This window comes from Cataglyphis hispanica, chromosome 4 (genome assembly GCF_021464435.1).
Source record: "Cataglyphis hispanica isolate Lineage 1 chromosome 4, ULB_Chis1_1.0, whole genome shotgun sequence".
Classification (NCBI taxonomy): domain Eukaryota; kingdom Metazoa; phylum Arthropoda; class Insecta; order Hymenoptera; family Formicidae; genus Cataglyphis; species Cataglyphis hispanica.
In genome coordinates, this window is record NC_065957.1 from 2119385 (window position 1) to 2137492 (window position 18108).

The window sequence follows — 18108 nt, forward strand, 5'->3', positions numbered from 1 at the left end:
TTCGGAAAAAAATACATACATATAATGAGAATTTAACTTGAAGATTTTCAAAGCCTGCAATTATATTTTCAGATATTTTGATAAATCTCATAGGAAAATACAATATGCATTAAGAGGTATTTTAAATATGAATTGTGAAATGTTCGTTTAACAATTTATATATTCACCTTTATATATAATAACAATGAGCGACAATACATCAGTTTGCAAACGCAAGACGCACAATACTTTAAAATTACAACCACACAAAAATGCTTATGGATGGATTTTGCTATATATATAATACGAAGCTGCCTTGTCAAAATTCATAAAAGTATTGATCGTCGAGATATATCGCCGATTTAGGCCAAAGCGGTAAAATTCTTTGATTATAGGTTCAACAGCCAAAAGAATCTATATTCACATTTTACATTTAGCGGTACAAGCGATTTAATCGCCCTCGATAGGCTTAAATCAAAAGCGTCTTAGGCAAATAGAAATCAGATGATCACGTCTAACATTAAATATGATATTAAAATGATATTAAAATCTCTTCAGCTTCCTCAATATCATAACCATATATATATATATATATATATATATATATATATATATATATATATATATATGTATATATATATATATATATATATATATATATATATATATATATATATATTATTTCTAATAATATGTGAACATATAGTTTTAGTATAGTATATATTTGGTACAGTTGTTCCAATATATGGATATGTATTTGGAGTTGTAATTTAATTTCATTTGGCACCGTCTGCCTATTAAGTAACTGAAAAATGTCGAAATTTGTAATATCCTTTTTCTTCTCGTGATCATAATTCATAAATGAATTATTTTTAACAAATAACCATTTATAAACAGTAAAATTTTATATACTTTAAAATATAAAAAAAAATACAAAAAATACAAAGTGGCTTTATCAAAAGATATGAAAAGAGATGGAGTTTGAAGATATTAATGTGCGAGCTATTCAAGTTTTGGCGCAACGCGCAATCGTGCATCATAATTTGAACTATTCGACATAAATCGTTTTATGATATTCCGCTATATTAATATCTTGATTTATAGATCATTTAATTTTGCATGTTATGATAATGTGTCTTTCACTCTCATATTTACGAATCTAATATATATCGCATGAAACTGTTACGTGATAAAAAAATTATTATTTATTTTATGTATTTGAGATATTGCACTGTTTTTGTGTAGTAAGCTTTTTAAATAACCGACATTTTTTCGCAAACAATAACATTCTCTGCTGTATATGTTATTATAATATATATAATTATCACTAAATATATAATAATCTATTAATATTAATCTTAATGAGTTTGGTGTTCTCTCTTGGTGAACGATTCCATCTTCGAGTATTATTCAGCTACGTATGTAATGCAAATTGCAATACGAAAATCAATCAAATCACTAGAAGCCTTTACGTATACGAGACTGCATTATTCACGTATATGTATAATATGCATAACATCTAGGCGGAACTTCGATTAACCCTGCAAAGTTCGAAAGTGCTACTTGTGAAAATTGAATTAGAATTATTAACGTTAAAATTTGTATATTAAATAGAGATATAGAAAATAATATAAGATCTCTTTATTTAAAATTTCAAGAGAAGAATGTTCCCGTCAAAATTATTCTATTTGCCATTAAAAGTTGGCTACATTACAGAATCGAAGTTTGACCGAATAAATCGATGATTATATTTTATCATTTATTCTTACTTTATGAATAACTCGATCAATATTGACTAAGGTAGAACAGCTATGGCGTAATATTTAAACTTCTTCATAATATGATACTACGAACTGTTTAGAATGTTACATCAACACCCCAAATTTTGGAAAATGTATCGTTATGTAACGTTATAATACTGCTACATACATACGTATTCTTCGAAAATATTAAAATATTATTGTAAATAGTAAAAATGAGAAAAATAGTAACATACATACAAAATACAATTGTGATTTCGGTAATTGCATCAATGGAATGTCTATAAATACTGTTGGATCCTTGCTCCCTATTTTTCTGTGCATAATAATACAAATATTTTTGTGTCTCAAACAGTCTGGTAACTATATAACAAATATATAATATTAAAAACAACATCAGCATCATAAAATTGATGCAGCGTCGCTTTTTTTCATCTAGTCACGGCTCATTAACGGTGAAAAAAATGCAAATCATTATTATTTCATTATCAAATACCGCTACATTTTCCGCGTCTGTTTTCTCTTTTCGTAAGAAACTCCTCTTTTTCTCTCCTTTAATGCTGCCGAACGCGTTCTTGTTAAGATTCTTTGCTAGCCTCCGGTCGGTCAAGCGCCTCCTGGGCGTGTTGCAAACCGGCACAGTAATGCAGAAGCAGTACACTTAAAGCTTGTACTCGCAGATCGCTCTGCGCGATCAGTTTCATGCTGTCCGCGTTGTGGGACAGCTCTAATCTCGAGGTAGTTTCGGCATCCAACGCGTTCTTCAATTTGCCCATCTGCAAAAGATACACATCCAGTTATTAATGTTAAAGTAATCTCGAAGGTTTAAGAGTTCTCTCAGCTTTTTGAATCCTTCAATTAAGGAATCCTTCGATATTTGAATTCAATATGAATCCATGGATTTCTAGATTCAAAAAGTAAGATTTACAGTTTAGTTCCTTAACATCACTTGTAAAAGAAGTCTGATTCGCATACCATTACATTGATTTTTTCGACACGCTCCCGCGGTTCCAGGTTCTTGTACAAGAACTTGCCAGTATCCCTGGCCCTCGACATAAGACCGTCATCTAGATCGCCGGCCACAAGTGGAGCTGCAACACTTGGCTCAGCACCCTCCAAGAGGTCAGAACTTATTCCCAAACCTCCAGCCAATGAGTTCTAAATGTTTCAACAATTCGATCAAATCGATTAATGTGGCGCAATGATCTCTGTAAGGGGCATCCTCGCTCCCGACGATTCGAAAAGTGAAGCGTGATCAAGCGGTCCGAACCAATGATGCGCAATGATCTTCCTACATCTATATGATTGCACATCGTATGCAAGCAAATGCTTGCTGTCTCCAATGTTAAAGTGCAATTGCAATGCAATCAGTGCCATGATCAGCATACATTGTGTCGATGAAAATCTTCAGTAAGAAAACTTGCAGCAGTTTCGAGCAAGCGATAAAAATGATTCGTTGCGATATAAATAATAATTTATAAGCGATAAAAATAATTTCACAATCAGCGGGTATATGTTTGTTTCTCTCTCGAAGCATCGAAGAGTCCAAATCTAAATATTCGTAATTTTTTATATAGACAATTTTTCTAAGAAATTCATATATAATATTAATTTGACTGACATTGTCTCCAATTCTATCACTTTTCATACATACTATGCACTTATCAATTATCTTGCATTCCTTTTGCGTGCAAGTTAACAAATATCTTCGATGGCGAATTTAAGGCACAACTGAGAGATGTGAAGGAATGATTTAAAGTGAAAAAAGGTAAGCATGGGAATTGCAAGACATTCAATATTTTCCGAAGAATATATCCTTTCTTTCGGTTTGAAAAGGTGTAGTGGATGAAGCGGAGAAGATTTCATGCGTCCTAATAAAGAACGTATAAAAATTAAATAAAGTTTCATATATATCTTAAATCATTGTCGATAAAACATTTTGGAATCATTAGTTTCATTTCAAGCTTAAATATTATTATGAAAAAAGCATATCAAATGTTTCTCAAAAATAGGATGAATAAAAATAAGATAAATATGCAATAATTTAATCCGATTATAAAAGTTGTTTTAACATATTTTTGAATAAATCATAAATAAATAATTATATATAATCATTATTTTTTAATTAAAATTCTTAATTAAAAAATAATGATTATATATTATTATATATAATAATATATTATATATTATTATATATTTATAATTTTCGTATCATAAAAAATATTTATTAGACAAACATTTTTTCAAAGTTGACAAAAATTGAGCACACATGATCCCTCTCCGCTTCGGGCGGAGACAACAAATGCGTGTTATTATTCTACCTTGCGGGATGCACAGGGACTTGGGGGAAGACTTCGAGATGCCAGACCAGTACTGGAAGCCGGCGGGGCCAGACAACTGGTACTTCCAGCCTTCTTCAGGCCCAATAGAGTGTTAGCTATACTAGCCTTCATGGCCTTCATACTTGCGCCCTGATTAATCGACCAATGGATTTTAAATAGATTAATACTTTTTCACACCACATCGAGTTAAATTCTATAAAATAATTGAAAAATGGTCGCGTTATTTTGTTGTATATAATATACGTTGTTTCATCGATAAAGTATATAGCATCTGAGTATCATCTACGGAATTTGGAAATGTTTTTATACCAGTCGCTTTATCCACACAAAAATTTAGAAACATTCAATAAAAATAAAATTTAATTTATATATATATATATATTTTAAATAATATTGATATTTCACATCAACATTAAGAATCTAAAACTTTAAAATTCTGTTTTGCAAAAATTAAAAATATTACACATATTTATAGATTGATATACTTTACCGATAACCGGAGGTATTAGTTTCATATAAAAATGAAAATTAAATTCTTATCTATCTACTTGTATATAAATTGGTAATCTAAAAACCAAGATAAGGTTAAGGCAAGCTTATACAAAAAACCTTCACCCCACCGAAGTGCATATTCAATTCGTTTTATTGCCAACAACAGGATGTGAGTCACGCTTAACAATCTCTGCTTTCTATGTACAAAATACGAAGATAGATGTAATTAAAGATGCACGTGAGATTTTTCGTACAATCCTTTAACCACACGATATGTTGTCAAGCGCTTCTACATTTTACCGATATGTAGTAATGATAATTATTTGTTGATTTTCCCGCGTGAATTTTCAAAATGGTACGTCATTGAAATGGATGTATAAAATATTGATCTCTTTAACTCATTGTCAGTGAATAAAATCAATAAATAAATAAAATTAAATTAAATATATTTAAAAAATTAATTCCTTTGAAGTGTGTGTATGTGTGTGTACATACACATAATATTATTTATAAAATATAAGTATATATTTTAATTTAAATATTTTTCTATATATATATATATATATATATATATATATATATATATTAATAAAATGTAGTCTGTGACAAAAAAATGCAAATTGATAATATGATTTAAATTTAAATATAAGAAACAAAATGTAATTTCTAAGAAATAATCAATCATAGAGCATTTGCAAAAATATAGTTAATAATTAAATCGACGCATTATAATACGTTTATATTTAAATTAATATTAATATTGCATTTAAGCAAATACAAAAAACATAGAGCATATAAATTAATATAAATATACAAAGTAATAAATTAATTATCACAAATTTTGCAGAATTGGACTAGAAGGTAAAATAACTATTCTCTAGAAATATAAATATTAAAGAAATCCTAATATATAAAATAGATTTTCTCTAAAAAAATTGAATGAGCGTCTTTGAGATGCTAATGTTTTTAGAGAAAAGAGCACTAATAATGTAACTGCTACTTTATAATAAAATTGTTATAAGTAATAAGTTTAGAACACGATTATATATACTGTTTAATAAAATAATTTTGAATATATATACGTGCACACACATGTTTCTTCTCATTTACAGATTCTTAGACAAATATGAATCCGATTTTCTTAATAAATTTTTAGTAAAATTTTGTTCATATGTAAAGATATTTGATCAAAGATTAACGCTTTCTTTCCTCTCGGTCCGATCTACTGACTCATACATGAGCATCGTATGTCGTAAGAAAGAATTCAAAATGTTACGCTAATTACGCTCGCGAAGAAGGAAACGCCCTAAGATTCTACGTCTTGAATACCTGCACGTTATCTTCGCATCCAGTCAAAGAGATCTCTGGGCTTGAGATGTCTCCGATGATAGCGTTCGGCTCGATTTCGTCCGCCTCCAGCGCCAAGGTCGCTAGGCTCTCTGCGCCACAAGTGCTGGACGCCTGACAGCGTGTTTCGCACTTCTTGTGGCACACCATGCCGCAGTCCCGACATTGCACAGCATCTTTTAGCCAAATCTGCACAGAAATTCAGGTAATACTCAAAAATAGAATAAAAAAATAAAGTAAAATAAAAATTCGTAAATAAAATGAAAGAATTGTCCCTTGTTAAAAAGTCTAAATTATATATATTTTTTAAATAAATAAATTATATAGATTCATAAATTGTGGATATCATAACTTTCCATATCATGTGAATTTCACATTATGTGCGATTTTATAAATCTCTGTCTTAAACATTTCGACAAATTACATTATCGGTTATGTATTTCTAACGTCATACTTTTTTCGTGCAGAAATCGCAGTGCGTGGCTCTATGAAAGTGCGTCCTGATGAAATCGTGCATCTTTCTATCAGCGACTTCATCGCTCGGAATCGGTTGTATTTTGGCAGTTTCCGCGTTATCCTTCTTTCCGGAATCACTGACTGTATGATTACTTGGCCGACAAGATTCCCATACGTACGACAGCAAGATATCGCCGTAACAAAGCGTTGGATCGAATCCCGAATATCCCTGCAGTCTTACATAGGATGTCGCTAGCGAAGCTTTAAAAAAAATTAATTCTTTAATTATTAAATTCATTTATCTATTCTTTTCGAGAGCAATTCGATACAAATTTCTCTACGTATGCGAAAAATAATGAATCTAGATTGATATTTTCATATTATTGGATTCCACTTGAGAAGACTTCTTGTGAAAACTATTGTTTATGATTATCTATTTATTGGAATAAATATAATTTAAAAAAAAGAAAATTTAGAAAAAGGAATATTTTATAGAAAAAAGCTTACTACTTTCTGGCGGCAATAAGGCATGACATTTCAGATAATGCCCGGTCGTGGAGGTGCAACATTGTGCCAGAATTAATTTTACAGGCGCGTTTATGTAGCCTAATAATTTCGCTGGCGTCTCGCTTCCCTTTGCACGACCCCACACACCTATATTCAGGTATTGTAATTCAGAATCAACTTGAAAACTTTTGGTCTCTTCGAAGGCGATTAGAGAAGCGTACGGTTTCTCTTTCGTGTTGTAACACAGATCGGCAATACTGGTCGTGTTACTCTCGTCCGGAAGATAAAATTGAACGTTGCTGGAGGACGCTGATGATATGGAGATCGTCGAGATCCGTCGAGACGGTGTAGTTTCAGGCGTCTGAGCAATATCTTCTGTCTGTATGCTGCTTTTTCTTCTTTTAAATAGCTTGCTGGTATCCGACCGAGAGTCCGTAAGATCATTGTCGGAATCCCGAAGATCGGAAAACTTGATCTGCGTTTCAAACTTCATCTTTCCAACGTCCTCTATGCAGGGGCTGTCTATCTTGCCTATAGAATCGCTTTTCGATGTCTTCCTCTCGGTAAAAGATGTCTTCTCGCCATCCATTTTCAGTCCTCTCTCGCTCGAGTCCGCCTTTGAATGCCGCCTTTCTACCCTGATGATAAAACGCCGCTGTACAGCGGTCTTAACGAATTTCGCCACTTGGTTCATGCTCGACACTCTCTTGCCATCTACCGCTACTAAAATATCGCCCTTTCTCATCTCTGCGATTGCTGCCGGACTACCAGACACTATGGTCTCCACCAATACACACATTTGGCCAATGTCCGGTACAACTTCTTGCTTAAACACTACACCTAACTGTTGAGAGGCAGTCTTACTGATGATCAAGTCAAGCACCATGTATGGAATGCCGCTGTACTGTGTCAGGTATACCCAAGGCATGGAATCCACACTCATGGTGCAATATACGTCCACCTGCGATACATCTTCGCTATTATTGAGAGCAATAGGTGCGAGATTTAGTCTGCTGATCTCCAACAGTACAACCTCCAAGTATCCTGGTGTGAGCTGAGTACTGACGACCTGGTTAAATATGTGAATAAGATGTATATATCGTGCAAATTAAAACATTGCCTTACTTATAACAATTAAAAATTAAAATTACAAAAACAAATCAATTTTTGAATATGTAGCAAATTAACTAAAGCTTAATTAATTAAGGAAACAGCTCTTACCTCTGAGAGATCCACTGCTTCGTCGTTCAATCTTCGGAAGAATGGCTTATAACGCATTTTGTAACGAGGTAGAGTGTGCTTCCGCTTCACCGCCCTCCTAATCTGACTGGTAATGATCGAGATTATTTGTGGCTGTAACTGACGGCCTTGGAACTGCGACTGCACTTCCAGCTCCAAGATCGGATCCGAGTAGAAACTCAATGACCAATGCGTATATGGTACGCGAGTAAACTGTAGCCTAGCTTTACCGCTGATACGTTTTACTGTGAAAATCAACAACAATGTACTTATAAATAATAATATAATTCCTATTTTCTTTATCTTTTTAATATATTATGATATTTGATAATACCTTGTAACGCCATGTAGGCTGTTTTACCGAGCAGCATCTTAACATCTATAGACAATTGAAAATTTCCTGAGTAATGTAAATCTAAGGCCAAGTCCAGAGATTCTAGCAGACCCGTGTCAGCATCGATTTTTGAGTCCGCGACTTCCAAGCCTTTTATCGTCGGAAACTGCGTACCGAGGTTCAAGTCTCTCAACTAAAAAAATTACGAAGAGTTTATTAGAAACATTTTTTTTAGTATTATATTCCAAAATCGATTGAATATTTTGAATCTTACTTTCACGCTATCTAACAGTTTCGCAGTTGTCGACTGCGTCAACAGTTCTTTAAATTCGTTATTTAACTTCCTATAAAGCCATAAACGCACTCGCTCGGCGTTTCGTAACTCATTGAAAAGGAACTGTAATGTAAGGTTTATGGCCAGGTTCTCGTTGCCTTGAGACATCGCCTGACGAGACATGCTATTATTGCTGTTCGTCCGTTCCTCCTGCAGCTGTTCCACCAGCTCCTTAGGTAATTGTGCCTTGCCATGCTGCAGCTGCCTTTGTGGTGGAGTGGCTTGAGGCCCCGAATCCAAATACCTCTTGAAAAGGTAAAACTGCAATGCCAGGGTACATATTACACCGCAGATAAATGTAACGACAGCTACCAGAACCAGTTGCAGACTGTCCATATTAAATTCACTGCCGTTGAGAATGTAGTCTTTCCCTCAATAAATATTAAAGGTAGCACGTATTCAAATGTAGAATGTTACATAAGTAATATTGCACTGTGTACATGTAAGAAGAAATTTTCAATGTCCATATTAAAGATGAAATTGTCCAAAAAACAATTTTTCTTTGATGGATGTCAACCATAGGATACATAGGAGTACACACTGTTACATATTATCATTGCATATGTAAGGAAGTTTCAAACACTGGACAGCTGTAGAAAATTCAATCTCTCCTTCATGAACATCGGCGAGTTCCAAAAGAGGCTGTAGGAAGAATTATGTGAATTAAAATATATCTCTCCAAGAGAAGAAACTTGAACATTGTAATTAAAAACAGAAATTTGAATATGTATCAAAAATGTAGTTATTTTTATGAATATAGAAAAAAATTTATTTTTATAATTTTCGATTATTATATAAATACACATAAAAAAATAATGTTCTTAAATTGCATTGTGTATATGATTGCTCATAAATAGAAATTTATCTTCACTACTGTCATACAAAAAAAAATAGATTATATATTATCGTTAATTAGAGGAAATCTGAGAGATAAAATTCGCTTTCATTACAAGCAGAAAAAAGCAAATAAAAAACACTCGCATTAGAGAGAGAATACTTCTATCATTCAAAGAAAAAACCTCCATTGATGTACTATGTTATCTGTATTTACATTTGGAATTCTCGATATAGTCGATCTCCTCGGGCCCGGCACATCACGATGAATCAGCCCTCCGTCTTTACAGGTCGACGACTATTCGGAGCACTTTCACCCATCATTCGCGGATCAGCTGAACAGCAGCGACAGTGGTGCGCGCGCGCGCGCACAGAACAATTCCCTCGTCGATGTATTGTATCCGATGGTGGAAAGGCACATTCACGGACGACGGTCGCGAGGTCACGTCCCGTGGGGAGAGCCGCTGTCACGGCGACGCGGGATTAAATTCAATTCCCCACATCGCTTGTCTATCGATTTCTCGGCGGCCATGTTCGCGACGCCGAGAAAACAGCTGTCATGCTGTCATTGCTGTCAACCGTCTGTCAACCCTTGGCCGACTGACATTGAATAGAGGAGGGGGGAAAGCGAGAAATTTAAAAATTCATAATCTTGATAGATTTTTAACCAGAAAAAAACATGGAAAAAAGTACGCGTGATTTTATTTCAAATTAAAATCGTAGCAAAAAAATAAAGAAATTCTCTAATTCAACGGCGATGTTGCTGAGTAAAATTAAATTAGAGTTACTCAAAGTTTCAATGATTTGTGAGAATATAAATAAATGCGAATTAAAGAGCTGTTTTGTAAAAATTTTTTAATGAAAGTAAATATCGATGAAAATAAATGAAATATTTCAATCAAAAATTTTCAAAAAAAGAAAAAAATATAAGAACATCATATACTTTTCGATACTTGATTTTTGCTATTATATATGTCCTTCGATGTATGAATATTTAGATGCGCAATGTGATATGTTTTGAATTCGCCGCAAAAGAATCCAAATTCAGATGTGAATACACATATCCCATTCTTGCTGTATAAAATTTAGTAAAAAATTTGAAATTATCTAAAAATACAGACTATAATATAATAATGTATATTATAAGGTATATAAATAAATAAATATTTGTATAAATAAAAGCATCTTCTTGACATGCGTCGCTTTGCCGCACAATCGATCTGCCAACATCAGGACAATCAAATTCTCTAGCAGAGAATAATAATAATAATGGTAATAAAATAACACTAGCGCGATAACTTCATCGTCAACTCCAGACTTGACTGTCAACGGAGGTTACGAAAATGCGGGAGACGATGCACGCCGATTCTGTCGTTCTGTTCAAGTGATCTCATCCGGTTGTGAAAGAATCGAAGAATCATGTGGCCGATGCGGTCGGAGATGACTCGAGATGAATGCAGGAAATGCTTACGATGCCTCGGTAAGGTTATGCGAGCGAAGAAAATCGCTTTGCGTTAGCATGTGTGACTCTGTCGATGCCGCTTCTCGAGTCCGAGATCTGATTTTTTTATCGCGACATAAAAATTCTATTGCAAACACGAGACACTCATTTCACCGCGTTCTTCTCCTTTGCAACGTGAAAATGATGAAATGTAGCAGGGATTATAACATCCGCGTTTCTTCTCGCAGAGCGAGAATCGAGAAAAAACAAGAACTTGAAAAACAAATAATGGATTTTTTTCGATGTGAAAGTAAATTTTTTTTCTATGCATTCTATGCTAAATGCAATAATCCTTACGTCATAGTAATATGTGTACATGATTTTCGTGTTATTAGACAGCTAAAATTTAGACGTGGATTTAGTGTTATATATGATGCTGAAAAAAAAATCCAATGCTTCTCTTGTATTTTTCTAGCTCTAGCATATTTAGAGTCTAAATGCCGATTTTTACTTCACGGTAATATTAGAAAACGACCTTTGTATTGCATATAAATACAGCATATATAATTGGGCAACATCAATTAGCAATAAATAGAAACAATGTAATTGAATTCATATTTCTAAGCTTGTATACTTAACACATGTTTCATACATACACAAAAAAATATGGTATAGTGAATAAAAAAAATATATTATGAATATATATACACACACACACACACACACATTATATATACATATATAAAAAAAATAAAAATATATAAAAAATTATGAAATTATAATAATATTTACACACATAGTATATCTACAATAAAAAAAATATATATATATATATATATATATATATATATATATATATATATATATATATATATATATATATATATATATATATATTTTATGTGCTTATATAAAATAAATATTTTAGAAATAAATTTATTATTATAGAAAAAGAGAAAGACAAAATGTACAATAGTTTATAATATATGAAATATATCTGTTAAGCTATACATATCATTTCATAATATAAAATTTAATCAAATTCAATTTTAAGTATCATATATATATATAAACATGTTTTTTTTAACAAAAATTTTAGTTTTGAATGAACCTGGATGATTTTAGTAATATAATATTTTATAATATTATATAAGTTTTATTTGTATTTTATATACTTTGTATTTTATATATTTTATGTATTTTGGCACATATTTATGATTTTTTGTACTTTACAGAATTAGATGCTTATGGAAGTATGGTCTCTGTCCTACGTGCCCAAGGTCCTTTCACCAACGAGAAACAGAAATTGTTGCAAGAACTTGCTAAAGTGCTACATATTTCTAATGAAAGACATCGTGCTGAAATACGTAGAGCTGTAAATGACGAAAAGCTTGCAACAATTGCTGAACAGTATGTATTCTATGCAATAAATTTCTAAACATAAGAGAAATAAGAAATAATAAAATTAATTATATAACATACATAAAAATGTATATTTTTCGATTTATGTGGTAAAAGTAGCTTATGAGATGAGTTTGTTATATTAACAAATTAATGCAATATCATAGAATGCAATGATTTATATGTTTTATATGTTTAATGTGAAATTATTATAATGCAGACTTAATGGTCCAAATACTGGTACAGATTGGACTATTGAAGGTCGCCGAACTATCCCTCTTTTGCCAAGATTAAAAGCCCGATCCGTTTTTACGACGTTAGCAAACAGCTTGTCTCTTGTAACTGCAGCTGCAAATGAGAAGAAACCTAGACAAATTGCTTCTGAAAATTCTACAGGTTTATTAAATGATAATTTTACAATATTTTTTTAAGTTATATAATTTAAGTGTGTTTTTTTTTTTGTATATATACATGTATATATTTGTGTTAACAGCTATTGAAACTGAATGTCAGCACAAAGTGAAAATTGAGGAAGACTTATCTGATACAAAATCATGCAGTTCGGAAAATGACTGCAATAGCAGCAAAATTTTACATGAAGTATGTAAAAATGTTATAAATTTGTTAACTGTAATTTTTTGTTTTAATACATTTGTATGTTATATTTTTTATGTAACGTTTTTATGACAATTGATAATATAATTTTCACACTTTTAGAATTCAAATCTAGTTGAAGAAGAAAAGATAGATAATATAGATACAATAGATAAAGTTGAAAAACCTAAAGTATCAAAATGCTCTGAAAAACGCAAATCATCATCACCGTTGTCAATAGAGCCGCCGAATAAAGTTCGAGTGGTATCTGAATCATTAAACAACACTTCTTTTATATTTGAAGATGAGCAAGCACCACAAGCTGTTCATAAACAATTAATACAAGCAATTACACATACTCAAAATGCTGGAGTAATCTCATCTAATCCAAATGGTGAGATTTCAGGTTGGTATTTCTTTCTTTTATTATTTTATAAGTCTTATATTATTTAAATAAATAGATATGTAACACTAAAATTTTTAGAAATAAAACAATTAATATTATTAATCAATCTTGGTTCTTTTTTTAAATGCAATAGAAATTTTCTCTAAGAATTTTTATATTTTTCTTTATATCAAGTCAACTATTTGATATTTTATTATTTATTCATATTTGTCATATAATCATGTAACTATATCAAAGTGAGGAATTGAATGAAAGAATACACAATAATATTTTTCCTTTATGCATGTAACATTAGAATCAAAATAAGAACTGAAATTAAAAAAACAGAATTTAAAAAAATAATAGAAGTTACTTAATAGTACTTAATCGTAAGTACTTAATAGTAACTTAATAGTACTTAATCTTAAATAGTACTTAATCTTTGATTAGGAAATTGACTATATAAATTTTGTATAAATTTAAAAATGTTCTTCTTTAATGCAAAAATTTTTAGTTTTAATATGTCTTACATATATCTTTTACATAATTTTGTATTATTTTTTGACAAACTCAGATACTAAGGATAGCACAACAATATCAGGATATCCGAATGCGCAAGCCGCAATTTCGTTGAATAAACATGTAGTTACTTCAGAAATCTCCATGTGCACAAACACAGATTGGCCAAACAATATGAAAAAAATGTTAACCAGTACTGTGCAGAATAAAGTTAGTACAAAAGTAGTGCCAGCGGTTTCAAGCGGTATTGCATTGAGCACGCCGCTAAACAAAATGAGTTCGGAAAGTAAAGACTTACAATATGAGGATAATACAAGTATGTTCTTGCATTAAGACATATTTTACAATTTAGAGACAATCAACAATAAATTTTTTTGTATTCTTGCAGGTAATACACAGAAAACCTCTGAGAGATCTGAGAACATTAGTTTGAATTCACCATGCAAAAAGCAACTTATGTCAATCATACATGAAGCCCTAGTATCAAGTAAGCATTATATAGACATTCGTTTATATTGATTATCGCTCACGCGGTAAAAATTTTTGGAAAAATAGATTGCATTATTTTTAATTATATATATTTATTATCTCTCTTAAATATAAATTATATGAATAAATAAATGCATAAAAATAAATACTTAGGTTCTCAAGTTCAAATTACACCCGTAGTGTATCCTAGTACCACAGTAGTAGCAGTATCAGGTGGCCCTGGACCACCTCAGGTTAAACAAACTTCCACAACATTAACATGTAAGAAACTGCCGTCGGAACAGATTGCGATCAATCATCAATCTACTGCCAAAACGGTAATTAATTTTATCTATTTAATATTTGTATTGTTAAATTTTATTGTTAAATTATGTGTTAAAGTTCTATCATGAAAAAAAAACCTACAAAAACACATGGAAAATATTTTATCAGCGATATAATTTATTGTATATGTATCTTCCTCAGGGTGCTACAATAAATTCTAAGAAAGTTGTAAATATGCCTCATTATCCAAATACTAAATTAAATGCTAAGACTAATGTAATCGTCATTCAGAAGGGTCATGCACAAGGCATAACGTTATCACATGCAGGCAAGGTATTCTAAAAACTTGATCTTATGGAATATCGATAAACAAAGAGAAAAAATCGAATATATATAGAGATATCATTACATCTATTGGCTATTTCAGGAAGTGCTAGGAAAGGTAATAATGGGTGGAAAGAATCTATGCGTTACAAGCCAGCATAATAATGCGAATTCGATTAGTGTTCAATCCCATCATATCTCTCTGAACAATGGAGATCAAACAAAGACTATGCTATCGAATGTAAATTCGCCGCAGAATGCAGAATCCACTTATAAGCTTGAAAATATAAACGTGAGTTTATATTTTCTTTTGTCACTTGATTTGTTTTGTTTGTTTTTTTTTTTTTTTTTTTTTTATACTTAAAATTGTGTTTTGCAGTTTAAACAGATAGTGGATGTATCCGCAAATTTACGGCATGACTCTAACAAAAACAAGCTCTTTTCACAGTTCTTGGAAAGAGCTACAAAGTTGCATGTGCAACATAAAACTGTGATACATGAACATAGCATGAACACTGCGCAGGTGAAAGAATGCAGTGGCATTACTAATACGATTGACCGAGATTCACCTCTGAAAACAGATTCCGCGATTACATCCGCCATGGACGAAAAACAACATAGGTCAGAATAATAATAATATGAAACATAGCAGATAATATTTGTGAATACATAACAGCTAATATTTGTGAATACATAATGAATCTTAATATTATTTTGATGAATTCAGATGTCTTTTTTCCTTTGTAGAAGGAATAAAAATGTTAATGCAAGCATGAACTGTCAGGTAATGAAATTATTAGATTCCTCGAAACCGCAAGGAAATAAGGAAATACTTATCAGATCAAAGCAAATCGCCAATACACAAGGTATATTATGCAACTAATATATAAAATATAATAGTATAATTTTAAACATTATTTTAATAACAGATATGAGGATGTCATCGAAATTAAAATTGTAAAATTACTCTATTTATCCAAGTGTCGAATTTTAAAACTATTTGACTTTTTATTATGTTCACTAATAATGTTACATTTAATGTATTATTTTGTGCAGATGATGCTAATAACGATCTCCGGATAAAAAATTCTGACGAGGATGTAGAAACCATTGGCGAGATAATAGATGTCCCAAATACGCAATACTTACAATGTATATTACAAGAAGACAATTATAAAAATTGCATTATAGAAGATTCAAGATCCATGACAACTATAAATCAACTAAACGAGCATGATGATTCGTAACGACTAAAGGAATTTCAACGTTACATGTGTCGTAATCGTTGCATGATAGTAAGGCTGATAATACTTTTGTATTGAAAGCGTACTGATATGTTCATATAATATAATGTATATCTGTTTTACATACACACATACACACACACACACACACACAAATGTATATGTACATATGTGTTCAGCCTATTTTAATGAAATTTTTACATGTATATGCCTATATTCTCTCGTTGGAAGATTTCGATGGAATCAAAAATGACCGACCTAAGTTATTTTATATATAGAACACAACTAGGCCGTTTGATTATAAAAATAAGATTTCAACACTCAGTGACTTCCAATACTATTCAAGCATACTGATTTAACATTAACATACTGTATATATAAGTGCCAAATTATGATCTGCGATTAATTTATATTTTTGTATATAGCCATGATATGCGCGTTGTATATTCATTCATTTTTTCATAATCCTAGCAATATAAATCGCTCTTTTAATTTTTAATTCCATTATTACAACTCTATTTCTTGCTAAAGAGTTAAAGAAGTGTGAGTTGAAATCCCCGGTGCATTTAGTGCTATTATCTGTTATTCGTTTTTTTTTTTTTTTACCTTGAATGTGTTCGTAAATAGATAGGGCAGCTACGTAATTTAATATTAAACGCGATTCTTCGATTAAAAATATTTTCACTGTATATGCAGAACACCCAGCTCTATTCAGTTCTACAGATTAGATAAAAGTCAACGATATAAATTTTACATGCTGCATAACAAATAAAAGTAAATGGATGTCAAATTGCAGGCGCACATTTGAAAATTTTGTACTTTTATCTATAGACATGTAAGACTAAACGCGTTTCTGTAAATGTGATATTATAGCGTTAAGTACTAGAAATTTAATTCTGTGAATCTGTCACTTGCTCATGCTACTATTGCAACGGCGCTGTAAATATCTTGTAAATACATCGACATACTCTCGGACTCAAAGAGAAAAGTTTATTTAAGGATGTGTATATAAGAATAATCTTTTCTCTTGCCGCCATTAATAAAGTGTGAATATTAATTAAAATTCGATAGCTTTAGTTATTTTTATCAATATAGAGAAATACATACCGTTCTCTACTGTTTTAATGAAACTTGCTCGAGAGTTGATAATTTGTTCTCTACTAAAAGTGCAATTTTGTAATAGGAAAAAGTTATATTTTTCTTAAGCGAAGTGACACTGCCCTTCGATTCAGAATATTGCAATACTCTGTTACTCGAATTTTTTTATTATAATTATATTTTATGCAAGATTTCTACCGAAAGTTGCAAAGATATTTTTACTTAAATCGTACGAATTTACGAAAAGTTAATTTGTGCAATTATAATCTTCACCAATAAATAAGACATTAAATTTTTTCAATCATCAGGTCACATATTCTGCAGCAACAGAATGTCTTAGATTTCCCATTTATACCATTTTATAACAAATGATTTTAATAAATTACTTTCAGTTAAAGCAAATCTTATTTTAACTTTAATTTAAGGCTTTTTTAACGACAGTTAAAGTTAGTGAACTGAAAATTTAATACACTGATCAATTTTGATAAAATTATGAAAAGTTACGCGCGTGATATTTATTGTCAGTCAAATTTATAGATAAAATCTATAAGTTAATACAATAAATCTGAGATATTCTGTATGTAATATTGCCAATGCAACTGTGTATAAGCATAAACAATGGTATTTATAGCTAATTGTAAAAGAAATAAAGATATTCAAACATAAGTAAATTGGTTGTTCCTTGAACTCTTTAAATGTTTAGTAATTATTAATATATACCCTAT

At 31.1% G+C, this 18108-nt stretch overlaps 2 protein-coding genes across 10 annotated transcripts; one reads left to right on the forward strand and one right to left on the reverse strand.

The window, feature by feature from the left end:
* Nucleotides 1-621: 621 nt before the first annotated feature.
* Nucleotides 622-10192, reverse strand: LOC126848605 (PDZ domain-containing protein 8). 8 transcript variants are annotated; one of them, XR_007687286.1, is made up of 12 exons: nt 9842-10192; nt 8731-9432; nt 8457-8649; nt 8105-8367; nt 6884-7952; nt 6375-6637; nt 5903-6109; nt 4061-4210; nt 2715-2897; nt 2236-2515; nt 1980-2055; nt 622-1520 (listed from the first exon to the last, which is right to left on the reverse strand). XR_007687286.1 is itself a non-coding variant. In XM_050589605.1 (10 exons), the coding sequence occupies exons 2-10, from the start codon at nt 9124-9126 to the stop codon at nt 2318-2320; spliced, it is 2922 nt and encodes a 973-aa protein (XP_050445562.1). In that variant the 5' UTR covers nt 9127-9432; nt 9842-10192; the 3' UTR covers nt 622-2317. The 8 variants fall into 8 exon arrangements, 2 of the variants coding, with proteins under 2 accessions (XP_050445562.1, XP_050445563.1); XR_007687287.1 differs by having other exon boundaries at nt 1976-2055; XR_007687285.1 differs by having other exon boundaries at nt 622-2055.
* Nucleotides 10193-10928: 736 nt separating this feature from the next.
* On the forward strand, nt 10929-18067 carry LOC126848609 (BRCA2-interacting transcriptional repressor EMSY). 2 transcript variants are annotated; one of them, XM_050589611.1, is made up of 13 exons: nt 10929-11104; nt 12301-12475; nt 12687-12862; nt 12960-13066; nt 13184-13466; nt 14020-14280; nt 14353-14451; nt 14607-14770; nt 14919-15050; nt 15145-15333; nt 15421-15662; nt 15789-15907; nt 16098-18067. In XM_050589611.1, the coding sequence occupies exons 1-13, from the start codon at nt 11044-11046 to the stop codon at nt 16286-16288; spliced, it is 2199 nt and encodes a 732-aa protein (XP_050445568.1). In that variant the 5' UTR covers nt 10929-11043; the 3' UTR covers nt 16289-18067. The 2 variants fall into 2 exon arrangements, with proteins under 2 accessions (XP_050445568.1, XP_050445569.1); XM_050589612.1 differs by having other exon boundaries at nt 14634-14770.
* Nucleotides 18068-18108: the final 41 nt, after the last annotated feature.

What these genes read in the sequence shown, in the direction of transcription:
- LOC126848605 (XM_050589605.1), bottom strand. Translation starts at nt 9,126, where the DNA reads ATGGACAGTCTGCAACTGGTTCTGGTAGCTGTCGTTACATTTATCTGC. An exon ending in AAGCAGTGGATCTCTCAGAG is followed by an intron (nt 7,953 to 8,104) that starts GTAAGAGCTGTT and finishes ATATTTAACCAG; the next exon opens with GTCGTCAGTACTCAGCTCAC. An exon ending in GTCCCTGTGCATCCCGCAAG is followed by an intron (nt 2,898 to 4,060) that starts GTAGAATAATAA and finishes TGAAACATTTAG; the next exon opens with AACTCATTGGCTGGAGGTTT.
- LOC126848609 (XM_050589611.1), top strand. Translation starts at nt 11,044, where the DNA reads ATGTGGCCGATGCGGTCGGAGATGACTCGAGATGAATGCAGGAAATGC. An exon ending in ACATGAAGCCCTAGTATCAA is followed by an intron (nt 14,452 to 14,606) that starts GTAAGCATTATA and finishes ATAAATACTTAG; the next exon opens with GTTCTCAAGTTCAAATTACA. An exon ending in CGTTATCACATGCAGGCAAG is followed by an intron (nt 15,051 to 15,144) that starts GTATTCTAAAAA and finishes TGGCTATTTCAG; the next exon opens with GAAGTGCTAGGAAAGGTAAT.